Source organism: Miscanthus floridulus, chromosome 6 (assembly GCF_019320115.1).
Source record: "Miscanthus floridulus cultivar M001 chromosome 6, ASM1932011v1, whole genome shotgun sequence".
In the NCBI taxonomy this organism is placed as follows: Eukaryota; Viridiplantae; Streptophyta; class Magnoliopsida; order Poales; family Poaceae; genus Miscanthus; species Miscanthus floridulus.
In genome coordinates this window covers 46,024,066-46,043,253 of record NC_089585.1, presented here as the reverse complement: position 1 = coordinate 46,043,253, position 19,188 = coordinate 46,024,066, and the positions used below count along the sequence as shown (strand labels likewise).

The 19,188-nt window shown below is 46.5% G+C and overlaps 1 protein-coding gene across 3 annotated transcripts; it reads right to left on the bottom strand.

Annotated features, from left to right (window-relative positions):
* Positions 1-2,191: 2,191 nt before the first annotated feature.
* LOC136458207 (CRS2-associated factor 2, chloroplastic) lies at positions 2,192-8,288 on the bottom strand. Of its 3 annotated transcripts, none has more exons than XM_066458190.1 (6): positions 7,480-8,288; positions 5,427-5,554; positions 4,504-4,729; positions 3,567-3,694; positions 3,294-3,447; positions 2,192-2,979 (listed from the first exon to the last, which is right to left on the bottom strand). In XM_066458190.1, the coding sequence occupies exons 1-6, from the start codon at positions 8,246-8,248 to the stop codon at positions 2,564-2,566; spliced, it is 1,821 nt and encodes a 606-aa protein (XP_066314287.1). In that variant the 5' UTR covers positions 8,249-8,288; the 3' UTR covers positions 2,192-2,563. The 3 variants fall into 3 exon arrangements, with proteins under 3 accessions (XP_066314287.1, XP_066314289.1, XP_066314288.1); XM_066458192.1 differs by having other exon boundaries at positions 2,193-2,985; XM_066458191.1 differs by having other exon boundaries at positions 2,193-2,985; positions 3,630-3,694.
* Between the last annotated feature and the right edge of the window lie 10,900 nt (positions 8,289-19,188).

The following is a 19,188-nucleotide window of genomic DNA, read 5'->3' as shown; positions in this document are numbered from 1 at the left end:
TCTCACTCCTAATACTGATTTATTTTATATATGATAAAATGAGGGGTACTAGCTACTCTTTTTATCAACTTATTCTAGGGCTATAAAAATTATAGTAAGTACATAATAATCTAATGGTCTTACTGTAAAAATTTCATGGCTAAAGCTATCATCAATTTACCATAAAAAATCCTACAAATATTAATCTACATAATACTAAGCTCTCTAATTTGAATTTATGAACCTATCATTATCACAACTAACTGTACTCTAACTACACTAACAGATAGATGGCTTTTTTGTGACCCTCACAAACTTGGTTTCACTATTTTTGGACATCTATAAGATTTACTACAATTTATGAAAGTTCAGCTCAAAACTAAATTGAATAAGCATTTATTAATTCACTAGAAAATAGAAAGCCAAACTTCAAAACACGGCCCACTGCTCGCGACGCGGCCCACGTCCGCACGACGCGCGCGTGCTTGCGCTCCACTGGCGCGGCCCACGCGGGGGCGTGGCCTAGCCGAGCGACGCTGGCTCGCGACGGGAAGGCCCGCGTGCGATGGCCATTTTGTGAAAATGCCCCTGACCTACCGACGAACCACCCTGAGATCCACGACACTATTTCTACAGACAGCTACTTCATAGATAAGCCCTCGGAATAATCCATCTTCGCAATGGCGACACCCTCGGCCACCCGCGCGCGCACCGACGCATCGGCACTGGTGCCGAGCGGTTACGCCGGCCAGACCAGCCTCTCCCCGCCCCAATCTCGAGCCGATGCTCACCTAGGCGTAAACCCGAAGCGATGGGTAGCGAAGCGGCGAAAGGAGTTGTTGTCCCGAGCTCCCTCCACGACTGTGGACTCGTCCCTATGGCGGCAACCACGTTCCCGTGAGCCAAGGCACAGACAACGTAAATGAGCTCTAGAATGGGCATCAACGACTCACCCTGAACCTACCAGACGTGGCGGATTGATCGGAGGCAGACCGAGCCGAGCGGGCCACGTGCGCACGGATAGTGCGGTGGCGCACGGCGATGGCAAGGCAGCGTTAGGGATGGCTAGGCGGCGGTAGCGATTAGGCAAAGGTGCATAGGGGAATGAGTGTGTGGAGGCGAAGCTGGCGGTCTACGCAACGGAGCCGTGGACCAAGCTAATTGGATTGAGGTGGCTCCACTAGGGTGAATTTGAAAACGCGGGTCCGTCGGCCATGGCAACAGTGGAGATAGGGAAGGACAGGCGAGGCTTGGCTCGTTGCTGCCATAGCATGATGTGGCTGTCAATCGGTGTACAAACAAGTACGACGACAGGATGATGGGGAATCGACCAAACACGCTCAGGACAGTGGGCCGCACGGCCATAAATCGCAACCGATGAAGGCGGCTCCATCCTACGCCGTAGTGGCATGGCGCCGGTCAGCGCAAGCGTCGCATCGAGGCAAATGCGCTGGCAATACAGATGGGGCAAGGCCATGCGCGACAAGGCGACGTGCGGGCAGGGCCAAACATAGCCACGCTTTCACGTCACCGCACAGACGAGCGCGAGGCGGCAGGCGGACGCGACGACGTGGCAGAGCGCGCGCAGGCGACCTCGCACAAGCAGCCACGGCCAGCAGCTGCATAGTGGCGCGACACGTGGGTTCTGGCTGATTTGTTACGAGAGAAAAACACTGTTTCACCTAAAAAAACAAGCTAAAAAAACATATTATAAGAGAAGCGATTTGGTATAGTATCTCTCTTTCTATATGTATTGTACAAGCCCTACGGTCAGTCTCAATAGAGGTTTCATATCCTAGTTTCTAACATACCCGTATTTTAATAACAGTGCAGAAGAGTGAAACTCTATGTACTCCTATGAAACTTTTATCATCTCTCTTCTTTAATAAAGTATCGTATCAACGTATTTAATGCACATAAAACCCTACTGAGATTGGCTAGCTACACACCAACGGAGATCGGAGAGGATGATTTCATTAATTTTCACCAAGGTAGTTTTCTTGATTCCTCTTTGGTGGGTTTGCCCCAAAATTTTCTGAACCATAAATCGGTTCCTTATTTTCAAAAATATTAAAAATTTGAAGAAGATTCACCTACTATAGACTCTAGTCACTGCTAGCGTCTGCACCTTTTTGGAGCATAGCGCAATACTTTTTTTTTTTGGTGAACACAGTATAAATAAATGTAAATATTATTATACATGCAAGCATACTCATTGATGGTGACAATGATACGTGTGATCAGTTAGTGCATTTGCATACTACAAATATATTATTATTATTATTCTTTTTTTTTTAAAGCACCACCTGGTGCGCCCTTCACAGGAGGGCAGATGCGGGACGTGGGATCAAACCCCGGCCGGCCGGCTTCTCACTTGGAGCCTTCACCACTGGGCCACATGCCCATCCGCTACAATTATTTTCTTTACATCATGTTTGCTACCAAATCGCTGAAAATTCTCAGCTATTGAGATCATCATCAGACTGAGGTCGGAGGAACATAGAGAATGCATCTACACAATCCGAGATTGCAATCTGATCATCAGTAGTTACCCCAATGGACTGAATGAACTGCTCATTGTAGTTCACTCACTGTTCAGCTGCTCTATCATGCTGTCAATCGGCAGCGAACCCAATGGCACAGATGACTCCAGACGCTCAAACATGTCAAGTTCAAAATGTTCATCGTCACAGAGATCAGGTGACTGCTCGAGCTGGCGGCCCTCTTCGTTTCCAAAAATGCTTGTTTCAGGCTCATCATTTATGTATTCTGCACTTAGAGATTCGGTGTTCACCTCACCATTGGTCACAAGCAGAGCAGGAAATGAGTGCTCCGCTGCCTGAGATGTCACGCTGAACTCCTCAACCAAAGTCAGCAGTGAATCCGGTGCGAGATCATTTGCTTCAGCGTCATCCAGCAGCAATGCCAGAGACGAGTCCACTGCACTCTTCCATAATTTAAACATTTTGGGTCTCAATACTTCTCTTATCGCAACTTGATCTGTATCTGGAAAAAAGTTGCTTTGTTATTTTGATCCAGGAAGTGCAACCAATAATATAAAATTAACTGGAGATACTGGTCTTTTCCAAGTGACCAACAAAAAAGGGCAGCTATATTTTCCATGCAACACATCTGGGTGTATGTTTGAGCAAAATGCATGAATATAAGCATACGATAAATGAGTGCAGGAAGATATTACAAAATGAGGAGTTGATAAAAACCTAATCACCAAAACTGCTATTATAAATAACAATGACCATGGATATTAAAGAAACAAGACCAAAACTGCTATTATAAGAGTTAAGAAAGCATACCTGAACTATTCATGTCAGATGACATTGCCAGATTATTCTTTGGAACTTTTGGAATGAGAGTAAGAGGCTTCGAGTATCTGGATTTCCATTCTTTTCCTCTGTACATTAATATCTGTTCATCGTCAAATGATAAAAGAACACAGGGAACAAGATCCTGCATATATAGAACTAAGCAATTTTAGCTGAGTAGGTCGGAAAGAAGGTATGTAAAGGATTCACTACCATTACAAGTAATGAAATGAAAACTGAGAAATTCATGAGGGTGAATAGAACCCTTAGTTTCGCTCCAATCTTTTTGTAGTCACTTGGATTCAAACCCTCACAGTCAATCTTTACCAGGTCATTTCCTTCAAAAGCATCTCGCACATCCTTGACAAGAGTGATGTATATTCCATTTTTGGCTAAAAGAGAATACAAGATAAGATACATCATCAGTAGCATGGGTTGTTCTCTGTACCTTAAAAAAAGAGTAAAAAGCAAGCAATCCTTCCAGTGAGAGTTTTGACAATCAGTTTAGCACTATGGGCCTGTTCGGATCAACAGCAATTACTGAAGCTGCAGCTGCACACAGTGGTGCACAGGTGTACAGCTGCTGCAGCAGCAACCCTTTAGTAGAAGCAAACATGCATTAGTCAAAATAGTCAAAATGCTATATATTTTTGAAGTACTTAATGCCTCCCTAACAGTATTGTTTTCACACGAAAAAACTAAACAATTGAGCTAATATCACCATTCGAAGTTACTGAACTTTAACAGTTCAAACTGGGTCATCTATTTCTAAGGAGGGACTAGCATTTTTGGTGAGTAGAACTAGAGGCAGGTAGAAAAAGCAGTAACCAGTAGCCAGCAGCCACATCCCACATGTGCATGACATACATGGTACAAAATCTTGTAAGCATATACACAAAAAAAATATAAAATCAGGGGCCGCCTATCCTTGACAATTAGTTTTGTATTTACAGTACTAAGTTAGGCTTGAAAGGTATCTAGTACGTGGTGTGTAACAGGATTAAGGTTCCTGCTGTGAATAGGTCATTTCATATACTGCTTCGAATGTCAGAAATACAAAACTTGTAAACAAACAAATCAAATAAGAAGGCCATCCAGATGTCGAACATACCTGAGCAATCGTCAATAAGGAAAAAGTTTTTTTTTTGGTAGGGAATCAAATCAATAAGAATAGGAATAAAGTTGATCAGTAACTTAATACCTAATTTACAGATTGGCAGCAGATCATGCCCTTTCCTTCTCATTTCATCTGCTTCTTCTTTTGTAAGCCCTTCTGGAGCTTCTTTGATGAGTTTTGGATATACAGGAGTGGCAGGTTTCCAGAGCATTAGTGGATAGCGAGGACGGGTCCTCGGATCATAATGTCTTCCTCTATATAGAAAAACAACGCCACCTACTCGGTGAATGACTTTTCCACCTGACTTTTCCTGGAACATAATAGATTTTATTATGTTTGACAATGCATTATAATAAAGTCCTGACAATAGACAAGTTCTTCAAAGTCCTTAACTCATACACTGGTCTGATCAAAATATTATTAGTTCATTAGTACACTGTTGTTTTCAAGATTTGGTATTGATACTATTGTCCTATATTCTTAAATCCTTGCATTAAAGGAAAAGAATAATGTATGGTGTTCTACAAACAAGAGGCAAAATATTAGCAAGCCCAACTTTTGTTCCTTTCTATGATCCTAAAAGTTTCAAACAACTCTTATGAAAGTACTCCCTCCATTCCAAATTATAAGGCGTTTTGACTTCTCTATATACATAGGTTTTGCTATGTACTTAGATATACACTATGTATAGATACATAGTAAAAGCATGTATTCAGAAAAGCTAAAACATCTTATAATTGAGTGTCATTTGAGTTATCATGCAATTCAGAACAGAAATAAAAAGGAACATGATCTCACTCTTTTGAAATATTTTCTTTTTGAAAAAAGGCACTTTTGTATACTGGATCCACATTTGGTAGTACAGTAAAAAGATACAAATTTTAGAAAAAGAGATTCAATGGAAATCTTTGGCTCTGTACCACAGAATGCTTGTCCAGATGCCTGGGGGATATATACTAACACATGTGAATGTGTACAATGCACATTTATAAACTAATTATAGATACCTCAAGATGATAACAGAGATTCTTCATATCAACAGTTGGAACGCCTCGGCATCTAACTTTGCAGATTTCCTGGCGCCTCCAATGACAATGTATCATTTCCAACATGTTGTGGGTCAAGCCATCTCTTCCTACAGGAAGTTGTTCAGGAAATTGATATTTAACTCTACACTCCATCAGTAATAAGATTTAGCTTTGCGACAAAAAGAAAAGAAGATTTAACTTTGCATTAAGCAGAAAAGAGGATTTGGAAGGTATCATATGAGGATGGGTTTACAAGCAGGAAAAAGTCTATCTGTAGTCCCTCGACTCTCTGCAATACAGGGCCATACAACTCCAACTCTGAACACCAATGAGGAGTGAGGACCCATCCCTCCCTACCAAGTTTGGCCCACATACCACACCATGTTGGATCCAGACGATCTAAAACAACTCTCACTGCCTAAATCAAGCAAATAATAATGTGTTTGAACATCCACTTATCACATATATACCTCAACAAAAGCAAGCCTTACTGCTGGCAACCTCCTGCTTGAATGCAGTGGTGTTCTTTCTCGGGACCAGCATATCAAAACACTGCTGATAGCAGGTGTGCCAGCTGATGGAAAAAACAGCATATGATGTGACTTCAAGTTTTGCGGAGGAGTGACGACAATTAAAAGGACAAAATGCATATTTGCTACTCCTATTTGAAATTTGCCATTAAAAAAACATCTATTGGAAAACTACCACTGGAATCCCCTCCAGTTAGATTGCCATTAGTTTAACTTCTGTTAGATAATGTTATCCAATAGGTGCAAAAACATTTCAGAAAATATGTACAGAAAATCATATCATGGAATTACCAAACTAACCCTTGGCATATACTTTCTGATGCTTCCTTTCTTTCACGATTGCAGCCACTCTCATTGGCATCATTTGTGCTTTGCATGTTGGTCTCCATTGCCAGCCCCCTTTCTCTTACGTGGTGCTGAGTGCTGACCCCTGCTCCTCCCCATCCCATTGTCCCCACCTCTGGTGCGAGCTCCTCCAATGCTGCTGCTTGCATCTACTGCACTGCAGCCATCACGACACTGTGGAGGACTAGAAGGAGGAGCAGCAGGAGATGGTGAGGAGGTGCTGATAAGCTTGCATGGTGGACAGTGACTTGAGGGCGAATAGAAGATCGGCAAGGAGGGTGGAGAGGATGGGAAGGCCAGCTAGGAGGACGGGCAGGCCAGCCAATGCCCAAACTCCTCGGCCCTTCACTGCTGACGAGCAAGAGCTAACCTGATCTGGCACAAGTCCCCCTCGCTGGTGCCCTCAGCTCCTGGCTACCTGCCCGTCCAACCCTACCTCCAGAAATTGCAATGGTAACCATGGAGATGGAGCGATAAGGAGGAGCCTTGGACTGAAGAAATGGAACACCATGAAGTGGTGCCATCAGTGTGCTGATGGAGAAGGGAGGAGAGAGAAAAATGGGGGCATGGCTCCATTCGCTGGTCTGAAACTGGCTGAAAAACACTGTTTTGGCTGAATTGTTGTGAGAGAAAAACACTGTTCCGGCTGAAAAAAGAAGCCGAACAAGCCAAATATGGGGTAAGTCGAACAGGGACATTTCTTCAGTTTGATAATCCAGTGGTGGGTTTGATGCTTGACCAGCACTTTTGGTGGCAACTATGCAATTATGACTTCTCAAATGGCAAGTTCATAAAAATGGTTCGAAGAGGTATGCAATTGGCCCACAATAAAACCCTGAGAAGAGTTGAAGGGCCACAAATTGACTTGTTCTCGTTTCATGTACGAAAAACATTGCTATCCTTCGCCGATTCCTAACAATTAACTGAATTTGTAGGCAGATACCATGGTTGTGCCACAATCCACATTTTTAACCTTATGTAATCGAAAAGGACCTTTGCATCAAACTTAACTCCAGATGTGTTTGTTCTCATGCCACTGTATTATCTCATTATGCTCTCCACATTGGCCCATTTGAGTTTAATCTCAAGTCTGAACGAATATAGAGGCAGGAAAAAATAATCAGATTCTCTCTTGAAAATGGCAGTGCAGTTGTTACCAATGTTGAGCTGCCGGTTGTGTGAAATGTGCGGCTTGACGAGCGCGCGCACCTCAGATGGGGTGAGCGGTTCACCGAGCACCTCCTCCCTGCTCCTGCCGTCACCGGGGCTCACCCTGGCCAGGTCCATTTGCCTCCTCTCCCTGACCTCCATCATGATCCCGTGCGCGCTCACCGTTTGCCGCGGCTCCTGGCCGAGCGGCGTGTGCAGCCGCACGCCCCGGCGGCGCGCCTTCTCCTCCTTCGTCAGCAACGGCGCCTTGCCCGTCCAGGGCCGCGGCATGGTCGGCGGCGCGAAGGGCAGGAAGGCCGGCTCCCGGATGGCGAGCGGCGGGGCGCGGGGCGCCTCGGAGTAGCTGAACTGGAAGTCGAACGGCGCGCCAGGGAGGCGGAAGGAGAGGCCCGAGGGACCCACGACGACGGTGCGCCCCGAGGCGGCGTCGGTTGGGTCGGCGGCGAGGAGGGCCTCGCCTTCGCCGGCGGCTGCGGCTGGAGGCACGGGCTTGCGGTACGCGGTACGGAGGTGGGCCGCGCGGAAGGCCGGGTTGGTGCTGGCCGTTCTCCTTGGACCGCTGTCTGTCGGTTCTACCTCTTGGGAAGGCTGCCGGGAGTGGTTCTTGGGGTCGCGGCGGCCAGGGGAGACGGGCGGGAGGGGCAGGGACCGTTGATGGGGGTAGCGGCGGTTGGACAGGGGAGGCGGCGGGGCGGAGAAGAGGTTGGCGCGGCCAGCATGGGAGGGAACGGGACCCTGCGGCGGCGGTGGCGGCATGGCGGGAAGTGGTGGCTGGGATGAAATGGAGGAGGAAACAGATAACGATCTGCCACTAGAGCCATTTTGTTTTTATTTTTCTACGCGTTTTCATCCGGCGGCTTTCTCTGGTTTTCTAAAAGAAAAATGCTATAACACACTTAAGTGTTCCTATCCCTAACACTCGATTCCTCTTCCTCTTATTTTTCTCTGTCTCTGGTCTCTCCCTCTCTTCTTCCCCAACTCTAGCGAATTTATAAGGAGCTCAGGAGAGGCCAGCCAATGGTGAGGGCGGCGGTTAAGGTTCCGGCGGCGTAGGAGGTGGTCGAGCCAGATCAGGTGGTGGCGCCCATTGCCATGACGGTTGTGGGGGGAGGGCGGAAGAAGGAGGCCACGAGCGATAGGGTTGAGAGGAGAAAGAAGACATAAAGAACAAAAATCGAGTCTTCTCGGGCCTCAGAACACTCGAGTATTCTACGGCACCTATAGCTGGCATTTGGTTTCAAGATAATTGCTACTATTTGCCATGTCCAAGAATGGGCTTCGTAGATTTGTCACTCTAAATATAAATCTCATAAAATTGTGAGCCAAACCATGTGCTCTTCTTTTCTTTGCCATAATTATTTTTTTCTCTTTTTCTTTTTTTGACCTTAAATCAGTCACACGAAAATATCAAATTGCCCATGTGGCATATTGACGTACGTGCCTACCTAGGAATCATCCGTCCGCCTAACATTTCCTTTCCTCACTGCTGGTCCGTCTGATGTTTCGATTCACCGCTAGCCATCCGCCCAACATACAGAGAGATCGCCGGTCACAGCGGCCCATAGACATTGGCCGTCGAGCTCGGCCCTGCCTGCCCGACGGTTCCTTACTACCACACAGATGGTCCGTGCTATTGCCCGACTAGAAATTCTAGTTTGGTTTTTAGTAATTGAGTGATAATTAGTGGACTAATGTTTTCGGTGGAAATGATTGATCTAGCTCCACTTGGAAGGTTAGGATACGGTGAAGATGATGATCATAACCATATGAAGCAAGTGCTCACCCATGAAGAGAAACAAAGAGATGGAAAGCAAGCTCGAAGGCAAAGATATATCTATAGGGCTTTGCTTTTGTTGGCCGAGATGTAATAGTGCATGGACAAGTTTAGGATAGATAATCATACTATTAAGAGAGGAACTCTAATGCGATTACCATTAGCTAGGGTCATCCGGTCATGTGGCAGAACCGCCTAATCTAATGCCCTCCCAAGAGTACTTATCTTCCATTGGACACCAAGTACCCAAGAGAGTGCACTAAATCGTGTCGTTTCGTCGAGCACACCCCAAGGGAGAACTCGAAAATTCACATTTTTCCGTCAGGATCATAAATGAGAGAATAAAGCTTACAACATTCTTAACCAATTCTTACATCACTTTATTACAACATTAGAGTACTTAAACAAGTTAAATGCAATAGCGGAATTAAGACAGTTTTACATGTAAAAGAGTTTATACATTTTAGGTTCACATTTTTATCTTGCAGCGAAGAACAACATATGATCAGAGTTACAATAGAAATAAAGATTAATGGTGAATCATTAACATAGTGAACATTTATAAACCAAATATGATGGCAGATCATAAAACTTTTCTTCTAAAAACTTTTAGTGAGAGTTATAAATAAACACTACAGTCGTAGCGTGAAAGGAATCCTCTCTGAGCCCACCAGGAGGTTTCCACACACACAAGAGTCAGCTCTATGTATCCTTCGATCAACTGCAATAGGGGGAATAAAACCCTGAGTACTCGATTGTACTCAGCAAGACTTACCCGATAGGAGGAAAATAAAAGACTCCAAGGATATGCAAGTCTATCTGGCTTATGGGTTATTGCATCTGTAGGAAGCCTTACTAAACATGCATTCTTATATTCAATTTTATTTGTAGTCACCATTAGTTCATTAACTATCTAATTTAGGTAAGCACCTATGCTACTTTCAAGCATGTGGTAAGCAATCAGCACTGCTTTATCTTCTTCCATGTTCTAGTTCTTACTACTGTGCTAGACCATAGCAAAGTCATACCATCTCATAGAAACGACAATTCGTGACTCAATGTATCCCAGCTGGGTACCCCAAAACACACGCCCCGCTTGTACCCCAGGCACAAACAGAACCAACTCGTCCCACTCCTGTCATGGGGTCCAGGTCCCCGTCCAAACTTGGACTCCAAGCCTCCAACACCTATGACCTGGTCTCAGTATGGTGCTTAGACCTCCACCTAATACCCACCCTAAAAGTCAGTCCGAAAAGAGCTAGAACCCATGACAAGAGAGTGACAAGTCTTCCCGCTCCCATAAGCAAGTATGTGCTCAGGATAATAAGTCTGTGACCTGACTACCATCCACAGGAACGGACGGTCCTTAATCGACACAGGCGGAACAAGTGAAACCAGAGCCTCGCTTGATTGCCCAACCGAATCCAAATCCAAAGTACAATTCTGCTCGATCCCCAATTATCATCCTAATATCTATTCCATGTGATAGTTTATAATAATAACAATAATAATATCTTTCCTATCTCTCACAAGTGACAGGTAATCACTCGACTTCTATCGGGTCCTATAGCAGAGCAATCTACACGATCCTGCCATACTAGTAAGACTCATAGATAAGGATATATATGTATATGTATATGTATATGTATATGTATATGTATATGTATATGTATATGTATATGTATATGTATATGTATATAGGGTAAGGCTATTCTGCAGCTTGCCATAAAATAACTTATTCTATAGCCACCTTGATTTACGATAATATTTGTACCAATTTACGATAACATGAATATGCATTTACGATACTCCTGTTATGACAACTCACCGTGATATTTACCATAATGTTATAGTAAATCACTTAGTAAGGAGTTATTGTAGTCTCGTAAATTAGCATAGTAACTATTGTAACTCCAAGTGGCCACAGAATAAGTTATTCTATGGCCAGCCGCAAAACAGTAGTTATATATATATATATATATATATATGTTTCATTCAACTCCTTAAAACTTAATGCACAAACATAAATTTTAGTGCAGAATAATAGGGGTTATATGACAGGACCGCCCAATTTATACAAGATCAAGTACGATTGTCCTCGTTTAGCACGTTGACACACGCATACTTTCACTTATATAAACCTGGTAGACTGTCGAGTGTCACGAAGGACCTCGGTAAATCAACATCATAACCAAGATCGAGTGATTAAGCAAATACACATCACATACATAGAGTTGCAATGAAAATAATATTATAAATGAGTTCACAAATAGTAGTACAAGTTTGGGTTTCAAAACCGATTAGTGAAAACAACGTATCTTTCAAATGATTATATTAATATAAGTTCCAAATACATTGCTAGAATAAGTGATATCCTCTGATAAAAGCATATAGATGAGAAATAAATATAGAGTCACCGAGCCCACCGATGGTTAGTCACCATCTTCAGCAGGCCGAGAACTTCACCTGCAACATGGTGGGATAAACTCTGAGTACTCGAATGTACTTAGCTAGACTTACCCGTCGTAAACTAGAAATAAAGTGACACCCAGGAGTACGCAAGGCTTTATAGGTGGAGCTAGCTTGACAAAATTTTGCATAAAAGCCCCAAGTTGAGCTATATATTTTACAATTTGGTAACCAAGTTAATTATAGTCATTCATCTCTAGATTAGCAACTAACCTGTGCCAAACATGTGGAATATCATTTAGTAATAGAAAATAGTAACCATAGTCGGTGTAGTAATGTGAATATCATCATCATAACCATCAAGTTTCCATTAAGTTACTCTATGTTGTCGCTGCTTAGTCAAGTTTTCACTATCTAGGGGAGACAACGATTCGAATCGATTCCTACCCAGCTGAGGAATTACTCCTAACACAAACCTAGACATACCTGCGCTAAGGTAGTCTTAGGTCACCTTTGGTACAACTCAAGAACCAACTTCGCGGGTCCGATCAGTGCCACACCCTCAGAGATTCTACCAATCTGCTAGAAAGATCGAGACTCAAACCCACCCTTGGACTCATGCTATTGGCTTTTCGCACATCCTTACTACCAACTAGGGTGCGCACTTTTACTTATCGGGTCCTGACCTGAGTTGAGCTACTCGGCTTCATGGTCGGAACGAGTTATCCGGCCAACTAACTGCTAGGCATGCGTTCAGCATGACATGAGGACATACAACAAATCAGTCCTTAACCAACACAGACAGGGATAAATAGGCACCAAGACCTCCATGTCTTGTTTCTTCTCTACCACAATACCGCTCGGCCTCCTTTTATTTATCAACATATGGTTATTTTCATGATAGCAAATATAGCCAACCGTGCTTTGGTATCCACCTATATCTCGCAGATGATAGGAAATCATCTGACTTCTACCGGTCTAAGCATTGCTAAGCATACATTTGATCCTAGACCTACATAGGGTTCAAGGTATATTTCTGGACAAGGTAGTTCTATGCATCAAGTGGTTCCAATCAACTCTTATAACCTAATGCATCAAACATAAAGGACTCAAGTGATATTTGTAAAAACTTAGGAGGCTTAGAATGCTCTGGGGTTTGCCTAGGTTCCAACACTAGGTCAGTGTTTGTTAGATGACACTCGCTTGGCGCGCATCTCCCATCTCAGAACTTACTTAGTCCTTCCATCTTTGGGATAGGTCCACCATACACCGTCTTTGGGTTCGGCCCCAACATCACGTTCTTCATGTGGTTCATCTAGCGTACCTAGATGAGATGCAAGATGCAAGTGCATGAATATGAAGAATGGTAATATGAGATGCATCACATAATAGCATTCAAGGCAAACATAAGATCATGCAAGACATAGGCACCTAGAGTTATTTAACTAAACATCACATAACCTATTATAGAGGGATAGCAAGCATATTAGGTGTTGGTGCAGAAAGTGACCAACATGTAAATATTTGTAGTTTTGCCATACGTTGTGATCAGAGGTGGCCTAGCACTCAATGACACAGGGTTTATACTGGTTCAGGTAACATGCCCTACGTCCAGTTTGAGTCGGTCAGTGACTTTATTCTTGAGCCCAGGTGCTCGAAGTTTGCTGTGGGGTTACAAATGGAAGGGAGAAAGATGGGGGGGGGGGGTAAAAGAGGTTGGGTCAGACTCTGGTCTAAAGGGCTGAGAGTGATGGGAGCCCCACTATGTGTGAAGTGTTCAAGCGTGTGCTTGGTATAACTTTAGAGTGTCTAAAGTTACAAAGGGTGAATCAATGTAGGTGAACTGATCGATCTGAATATCCACTTAGTGTTGGGAGAGAGCGCATCCCCTTTTATAGATGAAGGGGATGGCCTTACAAGTGAGAGGGAAAGAGTACGTATGCTACTAAGTCTTGCTGCCCACGCTGGTGGGTACAAGATGATGATAGGCGCCCACAATACTGTTTAATGTCAGATGCACGTGGGAGGTTGTGTCGTCTTCTTCTGGTATGGTAGATGTCGGTGCCTGCCACACTATTGATACCTAGAGGCATGCAAAGGGGTTTACCATGTTCACCTGGTATGGTAAATACTAGCGCCCACAACACTGTTGATGCCTCAGAGGCACGTGGGGTGAGCCTTATCGTATTTGTCTAGTATGGGAGTTGATGGTGCCCTATTGGAAAAAATGTCGGCACCTACAACATTGCTTGGGTTCTGTCATGCTAGGGAGGCTACAAGGTACTATCCTGCAGGTGTACAGGGTATGGTCCTTGGTATTGCATTTGACTTAAGTGCCCTGCCTTACTTTCTCCGTCCGTTTCCTAGTCCTTATCGAGCGAGCATCCCTGGTCGGTTGGTCCCAGTCCACTCTGATTGCGCTAGTCGGAGAGGAGCGGTGAGTAGGGGTTTGGCGCATTCTCGGTCGGAGAACTGGGTCAGAGTCGGAAGTGGTATTTGGCCAGGCCTTTTGGTCAAAGAGGTTGTTCGGAGTTGGAAGCGAGGCCTTTCGATCGGAGAGGCGGTCCAGAGTCGGTAGTGGGAGCCGTTCCTCCTCGGCCAGGTCTTCCGGTCGGAGAGTGGATTGTCCTTCTAGCCTATTGTTTAGGTGTTTTGGGCTAGCCCAAGAGTTGCGCGTCGTTCGCAACGTTGTCTGCTAGGCCGAGCCTTTACTGGGAAGCCGGTCCATGAGGGACCCTGGGTTTATGAACCCAACAGGAGCGCCCGAGCCTCAGGTGATTCGAGCAGAATCATATGGGGGCTTTGTCTTGATGGCGGGTGCACATGAGTGCACCCATGGGTGTAGCCCCTGAGCCCCCAGGCGATTCGGGTAGAATCGTCTGGGGGATTTTTTCGTGTTGCTAGCGGGGGAAGTTTTGTTTTGTCAATGGGTACGCGTGAGCTCACCCATGGGTGTAGCCCTCAAGCCCCCAAGTGATTCGGGCAGGATCGCTTGGGGGGTATTTTGTCAGCGGGCGTGTGTGCATTTTAGTCGAGACAGAGTCATCAACCAAGGTGTCGTGTGCAGCCGAGGTGGTTTTTTAGGGATTGGGCGAGGTAGAGCTCGTGGATCCTGGTGTCGGGCGCAGTCGAGGGGTCGGTCGAGGCAGACCCACGGACCCATCATGCATAGGCAAGGCCATTGTTTAGGGATCAGGTGAGACAGAGCTCATGGATCCTAGCATCGATGCAACCGAGGGGTTGGTCAAGGCGGACTTATGGACCCATCATGTGCAGTCGAGGTAGTTTGTTTTTAGGGATTGGGCAAGATGGAGCTCATAGATCCTGGCATCGATGCTGCCCACGTAGCCGAGGTAGTTAGTTTAGGGATAGGGTGAGACGGAGCTTGTGGATCCTAGCGTCGGTGTAGCCCACGTAGCCAAGGCAGTTAGTTTAGGGATCGAGCGAGACGGAGCTCGTGGATGCTGGCGTCGGTGCAGCCCGCACAGTTGAGGCAGTTAGTTTAGGGATCGGGCGAGACGAAGCTCGCGGATCCTAGCATTGGTGTAGCCTGCGTAGCTGAGGCAGTTAGTTTAGGGATTGGGCAAGACAGAGCTTACGGATCCTAACGTTGGTGCAGCCCACGCAGCCGAGGCAGTTAGTTTAGGGATAGGGTGAGACAAAGCTCGAGGATCCTAGCGTCGGTGTAGCCCATGTAGCTGAGGTAGTTAGTTTAGGTGTCTTGAGCCCCTGAGCCCCGTTAGGCCTGGTAGGGGTCAATTTCAGTTTTGTGCATTACCCCGTCCTAGGTTTCTCACAACCAGAGGGGCTAAGCTAACATCGCTTGCCTCGATCGCTTGGGCTCAAGTGACGTGCTCGGTGAGCTCGCTAACGGGTATGATCGAGTGAAATCCATGTCTGTCATTCGTGATAGGGTTGACATAGCCCTCTTGTGACATCCCACTGCTCCTTAACCTACAACCCAATAGATGCCTAGGTTGTTCTAGAGATCAACCCAAGTGGCCTGCTGGCCTTCCCTTGATGGAGATTCTGTGGGTTTGGCGGATGTTTAGAATTGAACGAGAAGGTTGAGATGACCCTGTCCGCTTTGGGGCAGACTGGGCGAGGGCCGCATGGGGCTCATCTATGTTTTCTCCCCTAGCTCTGTTTGACATGAGGTGGCCTCGAGCCCTTTGTGGGCCGGCCTTTAAACCCTGGTCGGTCATTGCTCATATTGGATGAGGCAACTACCGCTTCATGATGCAACACGGAGCGTTGTGATGCATTTAGCCGCATGTGCGATGCCTTAGTTCCCGAGCCCCTGGGCAATTCTAGTAGAATCGTTCGAGGGGCACGAGTGTATGGAATGAATGCGTGTATGGATATATGAATGATTATATAAAGAAATAGTGGGGTTTGGTAATGTTACCTTGATGACTCGAGTGACAGGTTTGAAGAGCTCCAATCAGAAATGTCCGATCAGGATCCATGCTCGTCATTCGTGATGGAGTCAGCATGGCCCACATGAAGCGTCCCTTTGCTCCTTACCTATCTCTCGATGTTTTCTTGAGCCATTCAATTGACTTTAGGGAGCCCGATGGTCTCTCTTGGGTGGAGATCCCATAGTTAGGCCTTTCCAAGTCCCGCCTAGGAAGGCAGAGGGCCACCTACGCATGGTGGCACTTTGGTTGTTGCGCTTGGCATGCGGTAGTGGTGGGCCATACCTAGGCCACGTCCCATCTGACCAGGTGTCGTTCCGTCGATCAGTGTGCGTCCCTTCGGTCAGGGCGCGTCTCATCGTTTCCCATCTACATTGAATGGGGGAAGGGAGAGAGTTTTTTGCTCCGATCCTTTGCCCTTCTTCAGCTACTGCATTTCCTCCTTAAATAGGGGAAATGAGAGGTCTTCTCATCATAGTCCTTTGCCTATTCTCCAACTATTGCCTTTCCTCCTTCCTTCTCACCAAGAGTGCCTATATGCCATGGTAGTTCCTAAGTGAGAGAGAGGGTAAGCGAGGGGAAGAACTCATAGATCCCTTCATGAATTCAGAGCACAATGTCAAGCTAGAGGCTGTCCGAGGTAGTGCTAGGCATCTTTGCCTATGAAGGGCCGGCTTTGGTCGAAGAAGGTGGCATGCTAGATTCATCTGCGAGGCCTTTCTCGGGATGGAGCCGTGCGTGGACTCTTTCTGGTAGATCTTCACCGGGCGAGCCTTGTCGGAGGGGAAGTTGCCTAGGACCGTGCTGGTGGAGGGTTTCATGCCTGTAGTTGCTCAGGTTGTCTAGTTCATAAAGTTTGATGAGATATCTTCCAGCCACGGTGGCCATGCCTCGGTGGGCAGCGTCCCTACCTAGGAGCTACCTCGACTACATGAGAAGGTCAGCAAGGCAGGCTCAAGGGAAAAGGAAGACCTGGCACCCTTGAAGGACTTTCTCTACCTTTGGTTTTTTCCTCTTTCTCCCATCTGTAACCCCTGCTCCCCCCTTTGTCTATAAAAGGGAGGGCAGGGCACCCCACTAAAGGGACCAATCGTTTTGACACACAAGACACAGTCAAGAAGCAATCAAGCTCTTGACATCCTTTCAACCTTTCTATCAGAGACTTGGGACCCATCCCTCTCTCAACCATTTGTACCCCCTACTATGAACCTTTTTAGGACTAATAACATGAGCAGTAGTAGACTGGATGTAGGGATGTTCTGCCCAAACCGGTACACCATCCGAGCCTAACACGCAACAACTATAAATTTACTAGTTGGTGTTTCTTCAAAACATCAACAGTTGGCGCGCTAGGTAGGGACCTTTGTGCGTTCCAAATCAAGCCTCAGGTGGCTAGCCACGCAATCAGCTGGATCCTAGGCACACACGTGTATTTTGGTCACCTAGACTTCATCGTCATGATGGGAGGAGAGTTGGCGTTGGCCCATGTCGCCATCCAATCTCTCCCCTCCATCGGCTTCAACTACGAGAGGCTTGAGCACTAGCCTGGTGTCTCCCTTGGACCTTGGCTACCCAGGGAGGACCCATGCCACCTCACCCTCTCTCTAGAACACTCTGCATGGAGCACCCCAATGGCGCTTCTGTTCAGTCTCCGTAACACCATGATGACCGTTAGCCACCTTGTGGCACAACGCACGATCCCATCCCCCGTGAACAATGAGTTCGTAGGGATGATCGAAAGCATCACGGAATCCCTCCACGGCCTCCTCGCTTAGGGGCCAGGATCGGACTCTAGCTCTGACTCTAGCCGGAGGAGCCATCACCCCTTCTAGGAATGTTTTATGGCAGGTACCCCTGAGGGACACGTCGAAAGCGTCTTTGTGGATGAGGCTACCCCGACGGGCATCCTCGGTGATGGAACTAAAGGGGGGACAGTGGCCCCACCTCACATAGGGGTGGAGTAGCTGAGAGCCCAAAAGCGGGAGATAGACAAAGCCGGACAACAGCTTGTTCGGGAGTATGTGGAGGTCAATCAGGAGATCGAGCGCCGCAGAGACAGTGGGCGTGCATGGGTTGTGGCCCATGACGTGAACCAAAGGATCATCGCCGATGATGAAACCCTTCCTCACTTCACTTGGGCAAGCCAAAACATCGCCGCCACAACGGGTTTTCTCCATGGCCTTCTAGAGGCTGCAATGCCTGAGGATCATCAGGCCCACCGCAAAATTCGCACGCTACGTGAGCATGCGACAATGCAGCAGGCGTAGAGCTCATTGTCTTAGTGACGCGAGCTCGACACCAGCTAGCATACGCCCTTGGTACGCCCTACCAAGGATGCATGAGTCCACCAAGCACCATAAGGCGGCGGGCAGCGCACTGCGATCCTTGTACATCAACATCTTGACCACAACCATGATGCACACAACACCATCAACTCCTGTAGATGCGCCTACAGTGACCCAAGGGAAGGAGCCACCACAACTATCATCCTTGACTCGGCGGACACTATGACAGTGGCGAGGACCAGAGCCAAGCCCTAGCCTACTAGGGCCTCAAGCCTTTAGCCGGCACATCCTCAACGTTGCATTCCCACCAAGGTATCAACCACTTACCAATATCCCTAAATACTCTAGGGAGACAAACCCCGAACTTTGGCTTGAAGACTATCATCTTGCCTATCAAGCTAGTGGTACAGATAATGATGACTTCATTATCCACAAACTTCCACTATTCTTGGCCAATTTGGCCCGAGCGTGGTTGGAACACCTACCGTCCAACGTAATCTAGAGTTGGGCAGATCTAAAGGAGATCTTTGTGGGAAACTTCCAGGGCACGTACAAGCGCCCTAGGAACCCATGGGACCTCAAGAACTACCATCAGAAGACTAGTGAGACCCTTCACGGGTACATCCAGTGCTTCTCCCAGCAACGCAACGAGCTCCCTAATGTTGCCGACGCTGACATGATAGGAGCCTTTCTATCTAGGACGACCTGTGAGTCCTTGGTTCATAAGCTGGGACATAAGGGCCCACGAACCACTAAGGAACTCCTAGACATCGCCACCAGCCACGCCTTAGGAGAAGACATGGTCAGAGC